The sequence below is a fragment of the Aythya fuligula genome, chromosome 4, assembly GCF_009819795.1.
Source record: "Aythya fuligula isolate bAytFul2 chromosome 4, bAytFul2.pri, whole genome shotgun sequence".
Taxonomy (NCBI): Eukaryota; Metazoa; Chordata; class Aves; order Anseriformes; family Anatidae; genus Aythya; species Aythya fuligula.
In genome coordinates this window covers 75,508,518-75,526,212 of record NC_045562.1, presented here as the reverse complement: position 1 = coordinate 75,526,212, position 17,695 = coordinate 75,508,518, and the positions used below count along the sequence as shown (strand labels likewise).

At 51.8% G+C, this 17,695-nt stretch overlaps 1 protein-coding gene across 8 annotated transcripts in view; it reads right to left on the bottom strand.

The window, feature by feature from the left end:
* EXOC6B (exocyst complex component 6B) overlaps window positions 1-17,695 on the bottom strand; it is a 269,732-nt gene that overhangs the window by 77,599 nt on the left and 174,438 nt on the right. For 5 of the 8 annotated variants that reach the window (XM_032186399.1, XM_032186400.1, XM_032186404.1 and 2 more), the window contains exons 19-20: window positions 16,856-16,885; window positions 1,524-1,665 (exon numbers count right to left, since the gene is read on the bottom strand). In XM_032186399.1, coding sequence (XP_032042290.1) covers window positions 1,524-1,665; window positions 16,856-16,885 — 172 coding nt within the window. Of the gene's footprint in view, window positions 1-1,523; window positions 1,666-14,014; window positions 14,132-16,855; window positions 16,886-17,695 lie in introns of those variants that run through there. The other 3 variants (XM_032186402.1, XM_032186403.1, XM_032186407.1) reach the window with 2 other exon arrangements.

Below are 17,695 nucleotides of genomic sequence, written 5' to 3'. Positions count from 1 at the left end.
TAGGCAGCCAGAACTTCGGGTTGAAGGCACTCGTGCAAGAAAAATAAGGTCCTGCTCGCATCGAGACGAGTGATGTAGCTGCAAACTTTGGATCTGATTCATTAAACACCGATCCTTCTCCAAGGATCCCCAGCAAAGGTTGCGATGAATTAGCAAAAGGAGATGGCCCGATCTGAGCAGGGAAAACCCCAATCTCCGTATCAAAACAAAGCCAAAAAGGTGGGTATTTGGAAAAAACTTCCCTAAAAAATCTTCCTCTGCTCTAAAATTAAAATATCGCTTGCATCCGACCCAGCTCAGCATTCTCCATGGCCTCTGGCCCCGTGATATTTTTGCAAGCAGCCGTGGAACACAATACACCAGATTTTAAATGCCATGTGGCTAAAACCTGGCAAAGAGGCAAAAACCAGCTCAAAGTGATGGCTGCTGTCTCAAAAATAAAGGACCCGGCCCTACACACAGCACAGGATCAAGTGCATCCAGCACCTGCCCAGCTCCCAGTCATCATGGGGACACCACTGCCATTCCCTCATCTCTCTGTGGTTACTCATTTGTCCAAACATCATCTTTTTTAACCCTATTTGTACGTCTGCCTTCCACAAACATCCTGCAAGAGCCTCCCACACCCAGAGGTGCAGGGGGACATCGCAGAGCTGCACACCAGGACCGAAGGACTGCACAGTGCTGCTGCTCTTAGAAAAAAAAATCCCTTCTGGTACGGACTGGCCCCCTTTCTGAGCTTCAATATGTATTTAAAAACAGACCCATCAGGGAGGGAGGTTCCTGTCCAGAGCTGCGCTAGCCCTGCTTTGGATTAAATTGTAAAAATAGGAAGAAGTGAGGCATTCTGTCAGTTGTGTTCTGCATTTTGTTAACGCCTACAGCCAGCAGGGGAATGAGCAACCTGAGAGAAATCTCAGGATTTCAGAGCTCGCTCAGGTGTTAGCTAGGTGACCCGAAATGAGCAGGGTTGAGCTCAAGCCACGTTGTTGGCACCTGCGATGCTCGCATGCACACCTCCAAATAGAGTCAGCCGGTTTGCTTACACGGCGTCTCTTTCCCGTAACAGTGACTTTGCAAAAAGGGCAGGCTTTTTTTGGGGAAAAACTCCCTGCAGCAGATAGGGAAGACAAACAGCTGAGGTCGGGAGAGGACCAGAGCTCCTTAAGAACACAAGCCAGTTATTGTTTTCTGAAACAGCCATTGTAAGTGGACTGATTTCTGTTAGCCCTCCCCATGGTTTACCCACTCTAACTGCTCGTATTTTTAAAATACTCAAAAATACCCCAAAAGCAGGGATGATCTGGAAAGCGTCAATGCAGCATTTAGGAGAAAAAGGAGCAGCAAAGCTTTGATCTCTGAGAGTTTGCCAGGCTGCTTGTGTCCTGAAGGTACTGCCAGATGTCCTCCTGGACAGCACCAGCGGGCTCTGACAGCACTGCCCTGGCTCGGGTCCTGACGTACAAGTGGGTAAAGCAAAAAAAAATGGGAAATGGGAAATGGGAAATGGGTCTGAATCTTACGTTCGCATTCCTCCACGTCCAGGTTGAACTGCTGCAAGGCGCCCAGCGTCAGCTGCCGCACTTCGGCTTCCAGCAGCAGCTGCATCAGCGAGGTGGACAAGTGCTTGCACGCCGACATGCAGGCGGTCTGCGCCACCTTCCCCTGCAAGACAAAAGGCAGGAGTGTTAAGGCCACTGAGCACGACAGGGAAAAGAAGCTCCTTGGACCTGGACCAGGACTCTCCAGTCCGCCCTTTTTTAACACATCCCATCAGCTTTCAGGTCTTGCTCTTGCAGCCATCGTCTCTGAAGGGAATCAATCCCCTTTTGGGACCACGCTGCTAGTAGAATCACAAAACCACAGAATTTCTAGGTTGGAAGAGACCTCAAGATCATCAAGTCCAACCTCTAGTAGCAGGGGCAGACCTTGGAAGATGGGGAGTGCCCAGGAGCAGCTCAAATCCAGGAAAGCCTCGGGGTGTTTAGAGCTCTAGGCAGCTCTCATTACAGCATCCTACCATGGACAAGGCAACGTGCCCGATTTTATCTGACATCTTGCATCGTCTGCCTGAAGTTACCTCGTTGATAAAATTGTGGGGGCAATGACAACTCAAAGCTCCAGCCTGCAACAAACCCAGCACCTACGCGTGTTCCACAACAGCAGGGGCACTTTAGGGGCCTCAAAAAAAAAAAAAAGGGTTGTTTTATAGCCTCGAGCACGTGGGAGCAGGGTGGCCTCTGCTCCTTCACCAGGCTTTGCACGGTGAGGGACACGAGCTCTGACCGCCGGCGTTATCTGCTGCCCGTAAGGACTGCTCCTAAGAGAGCTTCAGAGCACGAAGCAGGCTGGTGCTGAGCGGGTCCTGCACCTCCGGGGACCTGCCCCCCTCGTCTGCTTTTGAGGTTTCTCTCTTGCCGGAGAGCTAATTCCTCTGGTTCGTATTTTACCGTCTTCCTCGTTAATGTGAACCGCTTTACCTGCATTTCCAGCACCTGTACAGACAAAAGGAAGGAGCCTATTTCCTGCTGGAAGGCTACAGGTGAAGAAACATGTCAGAATTAATACCGATTGTAATAATTTAACACTGGTTTTGTGGCTCTCAGGATTTTGTTCCTCTTATTTTTACCAAATAACTTAATATTTTGCAAATATTTGACGCCTTTTTTGTATCAACTATTTAAGTTCCTTGAAACCTTTACATTTACTAGGAAAGCACAAGCAGTCATTAGCTTCAGCTACTACGAAAATCGAGAGTATTGTCAGTAAATATTTATTTTTAAAAACGTTTCCTGTGGCCTACAGCCGTGACGTTTCACTTTTGAGGAACAGAGGCGATCTCAAGCTGTGAATCACAAGAGCAGTCCGTGGCAAGAGGAGTTACCCTGGCTGAGCCTCCCATTTCCCCATCGCAAAACAATGGCAGGGCAGGAGAAGAGCAATCCCCAGCAGCTATTTAATTAGGATGCTATTTAATTAGGATGCTATTTAATTAGGATTTAATTTCGAGCGGTAAGGCTTCAGACAGGAACATGACAAGCTGCAAAATCAGCACGCCGAGGGAAGGCACCGTGTCCGGGGAGAGAAATCACCTTCTGCAGGTGATTCAGTGTACAGCTAATGGGACCTGAAAGGCCAAGCAACCTTTATTTGAGCAGCAGGTTCTGGGCAAGCAAAAATGCCTCTTCCTCATCATCCTCCTCATCTTCCTCGTCCTCCTCGCCCAGCAGAGCTGCTCGCTGTGCAGATTTTGGTGCACGCCGGCTCCCATGAACAGCTCTGCACAGACCCGCTTCAATCCATCAGCTTGGCCAAACCTGATGCCGTTGGCCCTGAAGGCATCATTTGGCATGCAGAAAACCTTATTTTTTTTACAAAAAGGGTTTTACTGGAAAGCAAAGCTGGCCACGATGCATGAATAAGGTGGCACAAGCTTCAAGAGTAGAGGACAGAACTGAACCTGCACACGTGAAGCTTGGTATGTCCCAGGGGAGTTTATGATGTCCGAAGAAGAAGGATGTGAAGGAAAGATGATGGTGGGAAGACTCGAAAGACAGGAGGGTGCTCAGAAACCACCAGCTCTTTAGAAAGGCCACGGGCAGGTTGCTGAGCTCACGTCCCCGTGCACCGACCTGGCTGAAGCATCAGCAGCAGAAGAGAGGAGAGCGATGGGCATGGTCACAGAGAACCGAGGTCCTCCGTAAAGCCCAGTGGATCCCTAAATGTCTTGAGATGCCCCATGGAGACAGAGGTGGAAAGGTCCTTTCTGTGAGCACCGCAGGTTTCCCAAATCACCACCAAATCGAAGTGATAAGCTTCCAAAACACGTGGCAGAGTTTTGTCCAACCTACCTGCATCTCTCCCCTCATTTACAATTACTCCGACGACATCCCTCGTTGCTCGAGTACAAAAGTTGTGGCAGATAAAATATTGTAACCTGCTCCTGTATGCAGTGTGGGTGTGCAACGTACGTTAAATACACAAAAAGCACAAATATTTCGGCTGGGAGCAGACTCACACGAGCCCTTTGGCCAACACGGCCCGGACCATCCTGCCCTCAGGTCTGTAAGCGTCCGACAACAATTTTGGGAAGCGGAGCTGCCAGGAAAAGAGCCACGCTTCAGCCGGATATCACGCCTCCAAATACACACAAAAGAATCTCACACACTTTCGTGGAAATTAGGAGTGGCCGAGGAGATGCCACAGCTTTTTACGAGCATCTTATAAATTTCAGCTGGGATTAACGGGGGGGTTTCACGCGGTGCTCCAGCTGAGGATCAGCGCAGGTTTCATTGCGGCAGCACGGACAGGTGAGCACAGTTTTGACCCACGAACTCGGAAGCGCTCTTACCAGCTTCACAAAGTTGTTTCGGGTCTACAGGCAACATCCATCTTCAGCAGTAGGAAAAAATCATTTTTTTATTATGAAAAAAAAAAGCGGAGCCCTGCGTTGGAGGGCAGGGTACTTCATCTCCATTGTTTACTGCCGCTCCCAGGCTCCAGGAGCGTTCATTACTCACCCCAAACCAAACACCTGCACTAAAATTAAGATGAAACATGGCAACCGTAAAGTTTAGCAGAGCCACAGGTCGTTGCTCTCCGTCATTTACTTGTGTTGTTCTGACATATTCGGTTATTTAAAACGCTGCTCGTGCCCATTCCTCATCCCCAGGCGCGGTGGGGAGCACGCTGGTAGCCGGCTGTGATTTGTCTTCATTACTCCCAACAGACACTGCAGGTTTTGTTGTGCTCAGGGAGTTGTGATGCTTTATTGAGCAGCTCAGCCCTGGTCCAGATGGGAAGGAGAGGATGAGAGAGCAAAGCTGATGAACTCTGGGACCTGCACACGTGCTGGGCATGGGGCGCAGGGCACGCTAAGCCCTCTCGTCCCTCCTTGTGCACCAGGACTTGCTTCCCAATTCTGTCCCAGCTTCAGGAGACAGCTACAGGGTGAGGAGCCACTCTAAAAAGTTGCAGGGCCCAGGGCTGAGCTTTGGAGGCAGCATCACGGCCGTGCTTTGATGCTTTGGGGGTACCCAGGCACAACATCCTCAAAAGTCTGGAAGCGGAGCCCAGCAGCACTTCAGGAGAGCTCTGCCAGCGTGAAAACCCCCGGTGAGGACGTGGGGTTGGCTCCTATAAACGCCTTCCTCTCGACGTGCTCTTCCATAGCTGTTCCCCAGCCAGCTTGAGACTTCTTGAGCTGCACAACTCAGGTCCGAAGGGGACTTCTCCTTCTCAGTTCCTGCTTGGAAAAGCATCCAAAAAGCCAAGCGCCGCGTGCTCGCCCATCAGCGTGGCTTTGGGCACAGGCTGCAACCCTCGGAGCACAAACCCCCACGGGTGAAGTCAAAAGGAAGACCCCTGGGAAGGTTTGCTGCCTCGCCGAGGAAAAACCCTTCTCATAAACCCAGCAAGGGTGGGATCAGCACCACGGAGGTGCCTAAAGGGTTACCTACGCCTGCAAACACGCCTGCTCCGGTGCTCGCATTCCTCCGGCTAGCCGGGCTTGCCCGAATAAAGAGTGAGTGACAAGCGACACTGGGAGGGCGTGAAGAAGAGCAAATAATTGAGATGAAACGTCAAGTTAATAAGCCAAACGCAAGGAGGACGGGAGGGAAAAGTAATTTAATCATCACGGCTTGACAGCACAACAAACTCGGCCGAGCCTTCCCGGCGAAAGCGGCTTGCAGGTTCCTGCAGCGGCGTTTTATGAAATTCTTTGCCAGTTTTTTTCCACGGCGCCTCGTTGCAGGGAGGGCGAAGGGAATCCAACGGGAGCAGCTGCTGGCACGGCCGCCCCCTGCTCCTTCCTTTTCACGTGGGATTTGGCCGGGCCCAAACCCTTCTTCAGGTGCTAACGTGCACTGCGCCTTTGAAAACGCTGAAGCCGAATCTTCTCCTGACAGCCAAGAATCCCACCTTTTATTTCCATTATTCTTTGGGTTTAAGCACCTAAAACCCGCTCTGTTTTTAAAAAAGAGTTGGCCTTTAATCTCAGCTTTAGGAACATACAGATGGCTGACAGCTTACGCTCAAAATTAGGGGATGAAAGATAAAAGTATATGACAGACAGTTTTTTTGCCTTGTAAGCACTAATCCAGCTTTCCTTTTATTTACTCCTAGAAGGTCTGAAGGTGCCACAGGGGTTGAAGTCATCGTGCTGAACGTCTGGCTAGAGACAGGAGGGTGCAAGAAGCTCCACGGGGGACGACCGCCTCCCCTGATCAGCGTCTCCCTCCCTGTGCACAGAGGTTTAAAACCTTCCCAGCATTTTTATTTTTTTTTCATTTATAAATACTGAGATGCCCGATGACACAGATGCCAGATATGGCAGCTCCCTGTAAGATCAGCAGCTGCAGACAACCATCGGGTTTAGAACATTTCCCTGGAAACGCTCCGGGCCTGGCCCTGGGCACCGCTGAGCAGAGCCTGGCTCCGGCCTCTCCGCACCTCCCTGCGGGGCTTGGCGGGCACGGAGGGGATCCCAAACCCTCCTCGGACAGGATCCCAAACCCTCCTCGTCCCCAGGCCGAGCAGCCCCAGCTCTCTCCGCCTCTCCTCGCAGCAGAGGTGCCCCAGGCCCTGCAGCAGCTCAGGGGGTGATGCTGGACTCGCCCCAGTGTGCCCAGAGCTCTCTGGCACTGGGGGCCCAGCACTGCAGGTGTAGCTCCACCAGTTTTGAGCACAGAAGCAGCATCATCTCCCTCCTCTTGCTGGCGATGCTTTGCGTGACACAACCCAGCACACCACCAGGCTTCTTGGCCCAAGAGCACGTTGCTGCTTCACGTTCACCTCGGTGTCCACCACGTCCCTTTCTGCAGAGCCACTTCCCACCTGGGCAGCCCTGGTGCCTGCGGTTCTTCCTCCCCAGATTCTTTGGCACGTATTTACCATACAGATTTACTTCGTAGTCTCCTTTTTTTTTTCTTTTTTTTTTTTTTTTCCGGTTCACTTTGCAGCTTTCCCACGGCGCCAGGGCTGCGAGCAGGACGGCAGCGCCGCCGGCGCCGCGAGGCCGAGCCCGGCTTCACCGCGGGACGCCGCCGCGCTGCGCTCCCCGACGGCGGCGAGCCGAGCCCCTGATTGATGTGTTTTCCACCAAGCCTCCGAAATCATTAAGAGCCCCACCCGCATCGGTGGTGCCAGGACATGTGCCTCGGCGTGGAGATTTCGGCGAGCAGGACGCAGCAGGGGGCTGTCAGCCCCAGAGGTCGCTCCTCGAAAACCCCGCGCTCCTGCTGCGGGTTGGAGGAGCCACCGCACGCAGCAGGGAGGGCTCAGAGCCCTGCTAATTTCCACCACGGCTTTTGCAAGCCTGTGGTGCAACCGCTGGCACTCCCAAAGGCTCTTCCCATGCTGGCATCCTAAGAAGTCGCAGGGCTGCGTCCTGATCCTGCTCCACAGCACGCTGCAAAATGAGCTCAGCCCGCAGGCAGTTCAGAAATGCTTCAGCTTCCTCGGTGCACTGGTGCCCCACGCTCAGGAAGGCTTTATCTGAAATGCAAGATGAGATTTGGAGAGAAAGCCAGAGGAAGGATGCAACCAGAACCTGAAGCACGTCTTCAGGCAGCACTGCTGGGCCAGGAGGGTGCCAGAGCCCTGGCACAGGCTGCCCAGAGCAGGGAAGGGGAAAAAAATCACACCTTGAAGGTCATTTACAAACTCAACAGAAAACCAAAGAGCTCCAAATCACACGAAGTGAATTCAGGAAAACCTCCGTAGCATCAGCTGCTCACTCGAGACCTTTGCAAACCTCACCAAAGTTGAGCTGGGTTTGCACAGGGAAGGCCTGGGTTTGGGGTGAAAGTCTGCAGAGCTCAGCGGCCAAGACACGGTCTTAAACACGGTCCAGTGGCCAGCAAAACGAATCAATTCTCCTCCTGAGCACACAAAGCACAACCATGGGTTTGTTTCTCGATGAGAATCGCTCTGTTTTTCCACCTAGGAATCTCTCTTGACCATTGCCTTTGGTGCAATTTGCAGCTGGGGTTTTCACAACACCTCTGAAGGTGACGCTGTCCTCCCCCAGGGGGTTTCTCCAGGCACAGGGGTGCCAGATCCAAAGAGGCCACTTGTGGCCGTGCCAAAGAACGGAGCCAAACCTCTTTGATGCCCTCCCACAGAGGTAAGCCAGGCGGCGCCTACTGGAGCGCATTGGCATAGGCAACTCTCCTCGGACCCCACCGAGCCCTGCGGAGTCAATCACGCTGCAGGAAATCAGCCATGAAATCATCTCATTTCAGCTGCATTTCATCCTCGGGCAGCAGCCGAAACCCTTGGGGTTCCCAGGGGGCAGAGCAGCCACGGTGGGGAAGGTCAGCGCGGAGCCGGCACCGCTGACGGTAGCGCGCTTGTTTGAAAACAGCAAATATGTTAACAATTAGGGAAGGGCAGAGCTGAAAGGCTGCCTTGTTAATTAAGGAACTCGCTATCAAAGGACTCATTAAAAGCTACTGAAACGGAATGGTTGTTAAAATAAATACCCATTAATCTTAGCATGCAATCAGGACCGGGCTGCCGCTACCTACCTCGCTGCGGGGCGCGGGGGCTCCCCGGCACGCACCTACCGCTGCCGAGCAAGCTGGCATCAGCCCCCGGCCCCCAGGAGACCCGAGGGGCCCCAGAGCAGTGCCCTCAGCACCTCTGCTTCTGCCAAGCGAGGACCTGCTGGTGCCTCTCGTTTTTCCCTCGTCCAAAGTTTTGTGCAACGCGGCCGTCAAAATGCGCACAAAAGTCCGCGCATAGCACCAAGAGCGCTCCCACCAACCCGCCAACGAATTAATGCAAGGTTTCCATGAAAAACAAAGCCTGACAAGTTTCAAAGGGTCTCAGAGTTTCCTTTTTTTATTATTATTATTAACAGCAGAATTTCTTTTTAATCTGCACCAAGCGTCAAGACTGCTTTGGGTAACTACACCGAGACATGCAAGTCCGCACGCTTCAGACAACAGAAAACGGGGGGAAAAATGAAACCCTCGATACTAAGCGTCTGCTTGGTTATAAACACAGCTCATCCCAGTAATTTTAACACTGGATTTCTTGTCTTTTCCAAGTCTTAATGCAACACTGGCAGAATATTTCACAGAGGTGGCAAGCGATGCTGTTATAGATGAGCAAGCATTCAGCAACGTCAAACCTCTAAGAAATGACAGCAGAAAGGCGAAGTCCCTTTTCTGGATTATTTACTGACTATCTTGTCCTTGTTCTTGTGTTCTCCCTGCTTTTAACTTTTTATTGGTTCGACCTGAACAGTTGCCACCAGGCAGCTCTTCACCACCGGGAGCTGGGGGCACAGAAATCGCGGTTGGATAAATCGAGTTATCCCAATGAGTGACCGTGCTTGGAGATTTGTTGGGTACCTGAGGAGGGAGGAGCTGGTACAGGACAAAGCTCAGACCAGAACAAACCCAGAGCCTGCCACCCCTTGAGAATAAGGCCAGCAGACACCTTCTGCACAGGCGTGGATGAAGATCTCAGACGCTGCAAGATCCCCAGAGGCAGAAGCGATTTCCTCGTGCCCCAGCGCCCCCCTGACACCTCTGGACTGCCCCTTCTATCGGCAGCACCGGAGCTCCAAACCTCACCAAACTGTGGCAAAATCCGTAAATCAGCCCTGCTGACACGGAGAGGAGAGCTTCATTGGCATCCCGATCTACCAGGTTCTTCTTAACAGCACCCGGAGTTGTTCTTCTCGTTGTTTTTTAAAGGCAAAATCGTTCGGCACTCACTGGAGATGGCAAAAAGAAATCCCAGACCCACATCCAGATACATTTAACACTTCACAAAATGTCAAAACAAACGTACGTTGAGTACTTTTGCAGTTCCAAGAAGTTTACTTAACAAGCAAATGGAAAAGCTGCCGTTAACCCCACAGAAATCCATCCTCAATTCTGACCCAATATTTATCGTCTTTTTTTTTTGTTGTTGTTGTCGTGGGTCTGCACCCAACGCCTTGCAAATAAAAATGACCGTGCCCAGGATGAAGAGGGCCAGGAGCGAGGGATGCATCTGATGGTGCCGAGGGGAGAGCCAAGGGCTGAAGGAATATGGCCCAGAGCAGAGCTCACACTTAGTGTAACCCCGAAGAATCAAAGTTAGTGTGGCCGTGTGGGGCACGAGGGGGTGGATGTGAGGGGGTCAGGGGCTGCTGGCTGACTGCAGGCATCGCCGAGCCCTGTATTTAATCTTCTGTCCCATAAAGTCACCCCAGGAGCAATGCGTTGAGGCTTCTGTGTCGACCGTGGGCTTGGCTGAAGGCGACTGGCACCACGATGCAGCCTCTCCGGGTTTGGAACTGGCCAAGGAAAAGCAAAAAAAAAACAAGGAAAACAGAAAAAAAACAACCAAGGAATCCCAAGCTCCAGGAGCAGGAGGAGGTGAGCAGAGCTTGGGGCTCTGAGCACGGAGCAACGCCTGCCGGGGAAGGGGATGCGCCCTGGTTCTCCATCAGGTCCTTCATGCTACTTGGGGAGATAAAAGCAGAGGTTTTCTGGTGGCCAAACTTGCGGAAGGAGAAGAAAAGAAGAAAGAAGGCTGCCCACGTGCTTCTGTGAAGGGGGCATTTTGGGTTCAAAGCACAACCAGGCCCCTGGTGCCAACGAGGTCCCATACAGAGCCCCCAGGTCCATCCAGGAGTTTAAACCCGGAAAGATTTAGTGGCTTGTGGGAGAAGCTTCGTTGCCATCAGCAGGTCAGGAGGCTGAAGCTGAATGTCACCACCAAGACACTGCCAAAGCCTCTTCTGATGGAAACCGGGATTTTTTGTCTCCCCGTCACTTTGCCCATCCCTGTCACCTAACAGCCTGGCTCACGAGACACCTTTTCACCAGAAAGTCTCAGATTCAGCCGAGTGAACCCACAAGAACCTTATAATGGTGCCAAGGAGCAGAGCTTCAAGTGAAATTGGCCTCAGGCAAAGATCTGCTCCCCCTGCAAGCACCCGAGGAGCCAAAAGCCGTGGCTACCACCGACCTGGCCGGCCACCGTGCTGGGCTGTGGGGGAAAAAAAGCAAATCCAGCGATTATCTTCACCAGGAGGAAAGCAAACCGGGCAGCCGGTTACACTGAGCAACGCGGTTCGACGCAAAACCCTTCAGGTGCCAATGAAAAAAAGTCCCAGGAGCTTGGTCTGGGGAAGATGCCCAAGCCAACAGCTTGGGGCTGTTTGGGATGGGGTTGGGGGAGACCCGAGGCTCCCACACAGAGCAGCACATCGGGCTCATATATATTTTTTTTCTGTCTTTTTCCTCTTCTTTAACCAATCCGGGATAAAGGCACGGGCACGCACGGAGACATCAGCTCTTTCCCCCCCCCCCCGCGCTTTAGCTGTGCTGTCAGAGCCAACGAGCGCCGTCCACTTTATTTTTTTTTTTTTTAAATAGGAAAATAAATAAATAGGAGGAAGGGCAGCGGGCGGGGAAGGGAAGTACCTCGGGCCGCAGCTGTGGCGGTGACCGCAGGGCAGAGGCTTTGAAGCGCTGCGGAGGCAGGGAGCAGGCAGAGGCCCTTCCCCGGGCAGCTCGGCAGCACAGCCTCAGCCAGGGAGCTGCTAGGTGTGCGTATGCAGAAAACACACAGAAATAAGGGATTCTGAGACCCGGGGCTTTTTCTTAAAAATGTACGGCAAGATATTTTTAATTAACATCTTTTTAAAAGTCTAGGATGGGAATTGTTGTGCACAGAGCCTGGCGCACCAGAAATGAGCGGCGCTGTCGGAGCACCCAGCTCTGTCTGGAGATGGTTCAGAGAGCTGTGCGGGGACCTTCAGCTGCACACGGGTGGGAAAACTGACACATGATGGCATCGAGCTTCGAGAAAAGCCAGTAATTACGTGCTTTGAACTCTTCAGCCTACTTGGTTTACCTGTAGATGCTCTCAGTATTTGCGTACGGATCTGCTCCCAGTTCTCCCAGTGGGCTGGTGGCTTGGCAGCGCCCTGTGGCAACAAGCTCCCGCTCCAAACCTGCCTCCTGCTTTCCGTGACCCTCTTTTTTAAAGAATTACAGATTAGGAAGTCACATTTACCTCCTCTACCTGCTCTCTGAACGCTCTGTCATGCTACGTGCTGCACTGCAAACGCCCGCCTGGCCTTGCTGCGATGAGAAACGGCACCACGAGGCGGGGAGATGGAGAGCTCGGCATGGAAGCAGCAAGAAAAACACCAGCAAAACCCAAAACTTACGGGCAGAGCACGTCACGACAGCTCAAATCACTGCTCCTTCCCCCAGAAGTTATCTCTATGCCATGACGGGAGGGAGCCCTAAACTGCATCGTACAAAACCGGGGCTTTCGGCTTGCCACAGCGTCAGCTTGGCAACCTCCCCAAAAACTAATTTTTTTTTAATGTTTTAATGTGTTTCAGCCTTAACACTGCTGCAAGCAGGCTCGAGCAGCAGACCGAGAAGGAATAGGGGTGTAGATGAGATGAACTCCCTGCAGCCACGGGGACAGGCTCCCCAAAGGAAGGCTCCTTCACCTCCGCAAAAGGACACTGAGATCCCGCACCAAGAGGTGCCAAGGAAAAATATGAAGCCCCAACGACGGAGGCACCTCCGCAGCGGAATTAAACCCATAAATAAACAAATTTAAACCCATAAATAACCTGTGTTTAATGAGTCTCTTTATATGCACGCGAGAAGTAGCCGTAATTTTTCTCGGTCCTCTTTGCGCCACGCAGCCCTCCGAGCGCTCGGCGAGGCTCTCCTGGTCCCCATGTCCACGGGGTGAGACTTTGAGTTACTTGACACAAACCAGAGCCGTGGCCCGACAATTATCAGAGAGCAAAACTGGAACGAACGAGAAAAAATAAATGACATATTTCATCCTCCTCTTTTGTGGCTTTTATTTTCTTTTGTATTCGCTTTGGGAATAACATTCTTTCCATTGGGAAGAGTCTGATTTTCCATTAAATACAAAGCAGCTGCCATTTTGGAAACAAAAAGTTGATTAAACACAGATTTTGCATTTTCTCCCTAACGTACGAAGAGCTAGAACCACGCTCGTTTCTGCTGATTTATCAGGGCAAAGCATCTGCCAATTACGGCAGCGGGAAGACTTAAAAAGAGAGAGTGCTCTTGCTTCGTCTTCGCAATGTACTCCTAGCGGCCGTGTTATAAATAAAAGGTGAAAGATCTCGAGGCCTGGAGAACAGCAGGCTGAGCTGCTCCTCGCCACAGAGCCCTTGGCACGAGGGGTTTCTCATGCTCCATGCAGACCCCACGCCTGGGTAGATCCCTGCTCGCCACGATGCCCAGCGGAGGGGTCGGCGTGCTTGCCGTGACGTACGGCTGCCTGCTGGAAGCAGAACGCCTACATGACTTAAGCCCCAGATGTTGAGCAGACTGGAAAAAAAAAAAGGATGAGCTCAAAACAACAAAAAAAAAACCACCACGCCACTTCCAACCCAATGGGGTAGGGTTTTGTTTCCAAGCTGGGCGATCAGAGCGGATGATTGAGGAGCGGTGACTGACCCAAGAAGCTCATGAAACTTCGGCTGGTTTTGTGTTTTTCCAGGAGCTAAACCCTACACGAAATTTCCATTTGCAATATTTACGTGTTCTAGTTGAGAAACGGAGAGAAGAAAAATGAAAACTGCAAAAGTGACTGGTAACTCGCGGTTGGTTTGGGGTTTCTTATCAGCACACCAGCTTCTCCTTATTTATTGCCATTCATGAAATGTGATGAAGGAAGACCAGAGCAGTCATTAGAAACCCAGAAGGTTCTGTATTTATAAACGCTTTGCTTCCTTTCTTGTGCCATACCTAACCTGGGCTGCAGGACGCATGGTGGGTGCCTCTCTGTGTGCCATTGCCACCATCCTAGCCTGCTCGAGCGCTCAGCCGTGCTCAGCTCCAAATATTCCGCACAAATTCCTGATATTTCTCCGGGCAAATTCAGTCCCGGGGATCCCAGAGGAGAGGTGAAGAGGAGATCGGGCTCCTTCGGTTGCTCTGCTGCTGAGGTGAGGCCACGCAAGACACCTGGGGGCTTCTGCAGCAGATGGGCGTAAATCAGCATTCCTCTGCACCCTCGCTGCTTAAGAGGAGCCTTCAAGACTTCAGGTTGCCAGTGCATGAAACCAGAGGAAAGCGTGTAATTGCAAAGTCTATTGTTTCACTTAAATTTGAGCCTAAAGGGAAAAAAACATACTTTAACTTCTGCTGGGGCTGCTGGAAGCTCTGCGCTGGGCTCCGGTGCAGGAAGCAGCAGGCGTGTTCGAATTCCTCCCGCCGACGATGGATTTTCGACTGCCAAATTCCCCGTACCACACATCTGAGTCTTTGTGTATGTATGTGCACGCAAAAGTAAGCATAAAATAGCTTTATAACTCTAAGTTTGTAAAATAAAAATCAAAGCCAAACACGCCAAGGTGACTACACAAAGGGAAGCAATTCCTAGGTAAGCGTGCACACCCTGGTTTAAAGGATTTATGGGACTGGGCATTTTAGCTTCAATTAATTTTCAAAGTGCTGAAAGCGTACAAGAAACCATGTAATTACAAGATAACTTGGCTTACCCGGATTCTAGTTAACTAGCGCTCCTGGGTTAATCAGAGGTCAGCCTTCTCCCCAGCCAACAAAGCTAAATCCACCGTATTTGAGCGCTTTTGCTCCTTGCTCTAAAGCAACCTTTGGTTCTTGCTTCGAGCCCTTCATTTTTGGAAATATTTAGGATTTCAGAGACGCTTGAGAAGAGGAGGAAGGTAACTTGCAGCCACCAGCCCACAGCCGGGCAGGCAGCACAGGACCACACAGCCGTGCAGTGCTGCTCCAGCCATAACCTCGTCTTCTCCCGAGCAGGGCACGCTCATTTTAAGGGCATTTTGCCCAACCTTTAGGGTAAACTGGTCCGAGCAACCCCTCGAGAGGGTAGGATTATCTCTGGAGAGCAGAGGAAGCGCACAAAGGATTTTGGACACTGCTCTCAGTCCCATCCATGTCTGCATCCCAGGCAAATCACTTTTTTTTTATTATTATCTGTTTTTTGTCTGTATCTACTACACCAAGACCCTTCTAGGATCAGCCACAACCGCTTCCCACCAGACTTTTTAAATGCTGCTACAATTGCTTCTTTGTGCTGCTACTTGCTACGAGCAGATCTTTATTTTTAAATCCCTCCTAGACAGACGGATCGGTGATTTATTTCCACCAATTAATACAAACTACTAGGAGAACAAAAAATTAGAGGGGTTAAAAGGAAAATTAGAATCTGTTGCCGTTAGAAACAAAACCAACTAAGAGCAGGCCAGCAAAGTCCCACCATATAAAGGGATTACTCCGTTCCTGACCCTTTCCAGGGGACCTCCAGGTATTACTTTTCATTGATTTACCTTAATGAAACTAATGCACCCCTCTCCATAGGAAGCTGACTCCATAGCTGTCTAGGCACTGGATTCAATTAAAGAAATAAATACATCTGGCTTCTAAATTGTTGGAAGTCTTGGGAAGCCAGAGGCAACGCTACTTTGTGCATCCGTCCCTCTTGCGGTACGCCCCAAGGCCACCAGCACACGGTGACGCTCAGCATCGCCCCTGGAAACTGGTGGACACGGAGGGATGGGGTCACAGAACCACAGAATCACAGAATTGGAGGGGTTGGAAGGGACCTCAAGAGGTTGTTGGGTCCCAGCCCCCTGCCAAAGCAGGACACCAGGACACCGCCAGCGAGCACGACGCATCCCTGCCCGGCGAGGCGGGATCCAAGTCGCAGCTTTGGTGGCATCTGGCCTCGGCTTGCTTTCAGCAGGCTCCTTCTTTCCAGAAACTGGCGTTGATTTGAGACCTCGATGCTGACTCAGATCCCCCCAGGTGCCTGCAGCCCATAAGGACTCGAGGCTCGGCCATGCTCGGTTTCCAGGACAAGGGGCGCACACACCCAACCGCGCCGCGACACGCCGGCAGGCAGCTCGAGCAAAGAGCAGGGCTTGGAGGCGCAGAAGCAGAAGCTGGGAGCTCCACCACAGCACAGGTTGGGTCTCACAGCACACAACTGCAGCGAGCCGCCTCGTGTCGACGAGCACGAGGCGCTCGTGGGCACGTGCCACGGCTCACGGACACGGGAACAGGCACAACACGGCAGCTCGAGAGCGCTTTGCCATCTGCCCCGGGGAAAAAAAAAATGCCTGAGCTTTCCTCCCGCACACGAACCAAGCAGAAACGACAACAACCAGAGGCATTCGTTGAACCAGAAGGCAGGTCCTAAAGGTCTGCTCGGCTGTCTTTTGTGCTAATTGCCCTAATCCAAACGGGGCGATAGCAGCGTCCACGAGCCCACGCTGCTCTCCGGAAAAATAATATTCGAACAATAGTGCCAGAGGGAAGGTTTAGCAGTCCCAGCATCGGGTCGGAGCACTTAGACCAGGAGGGAAATCCCCACGGGGCAACAGAGGCTGTCAGCTCGAAAGGGAGATATATGCTGAACAGAACCCAGGGCGCACGGGGGGATTTACAAAGGTCTTTTCTCTTTCAAGTAGAGGTTGCAAATCCCATCGTGCTTTCCCTAATAGCAGGCACTGCCCCTAATTCCTCGCACATTTAGGGATGCATGGGGGATAAAAGGAGGTAGTTAAATGGGACGTGGTCCTAAAAGCAGCAATTGATCAATGCTACTGCAACGGCACGCTTGTGTGCAAGGAAACCCGCTATCCCAGCCTATTTGTTCTACTGCTTTATCTCAGAAACCGAAAGAAAACCTGCGTGGGCAGCAGAGGAAGGGACGAACTTCCACCCAACGTTCATTATTTGCCTTTCCTCCCTTTCGAGAGCCACGACCTCTTCTGGTTCAACTCACCCTCTAACGCTGGAGGTGCGAGCAGAGCAGCCGGCACGCGCCCGACACAGCGCCATGTACTCACCGACATTGTAGAGTGGACATCTACATCCCCCTACAGAGGACAACACAGGGAATTTAGGTCAAGTGCAGAAGAGAGCAAAGCAACAGCGAGCCAGGCAGCGAGCTGCACACCCACCGGGCGCCTCCAACCCCTCACCGCTCCGACCGAGGCAGGAGCTGCGGCAGGAACGAGTCACCAAGCGCCCCGAGTGCCACTTTTGCTGCTGGCCCTGATATTAAAAAGCGCCGTGCCACCTGGGGCATGCCACCAGCCCCCTGCCTCGGCTTTGCCACCTGTAAAATGGGCACGAAAGATGCCCACGGGCACACCTCCAACCCCAGTGTCCGCAGATGTCTGCACAACTCGCTCGGCTCCTCCAAGGGCAAGGGGGTGTTGTCTAAGCACAGGCTGGATTCGTGCAGACCTAAAGTACGTGTTTTTGGTGCTCGTACCACGTTTTCCTGACAGTTATTTTCCACTCAGTGAAATAAATGACCCTCTCTCCCCGTGTGGTCAAGGCTGGTACGGAGCTCGGGCTTGCGTTTTTACCTCCATGCACGTCTTTGCCCTTTCACATATTACGCAGGATTTGGCTTTTAAAAGAAAAACATAGGTAACTGTTCTCTTTAAAAAGAAAATAAACACTTTTAAAGCTCTTTCCACCAATGCAAAACCCGCTGGGGCCAGCGTATTTATTTGCAACCGGGAAGAGATGCCAATATGGTGAATAAGGCAAAATGTTCCAGGCAGAGCGTCCGCAGCGTTTGCGCAGTTCCAGCTGAAATCTGTGCCTGCCATCTGGCAAAAATAAGCACAAAAGGGGGGGGAAAAGAGGAAAAAAAAAAAAAAAAAACCCTCCGC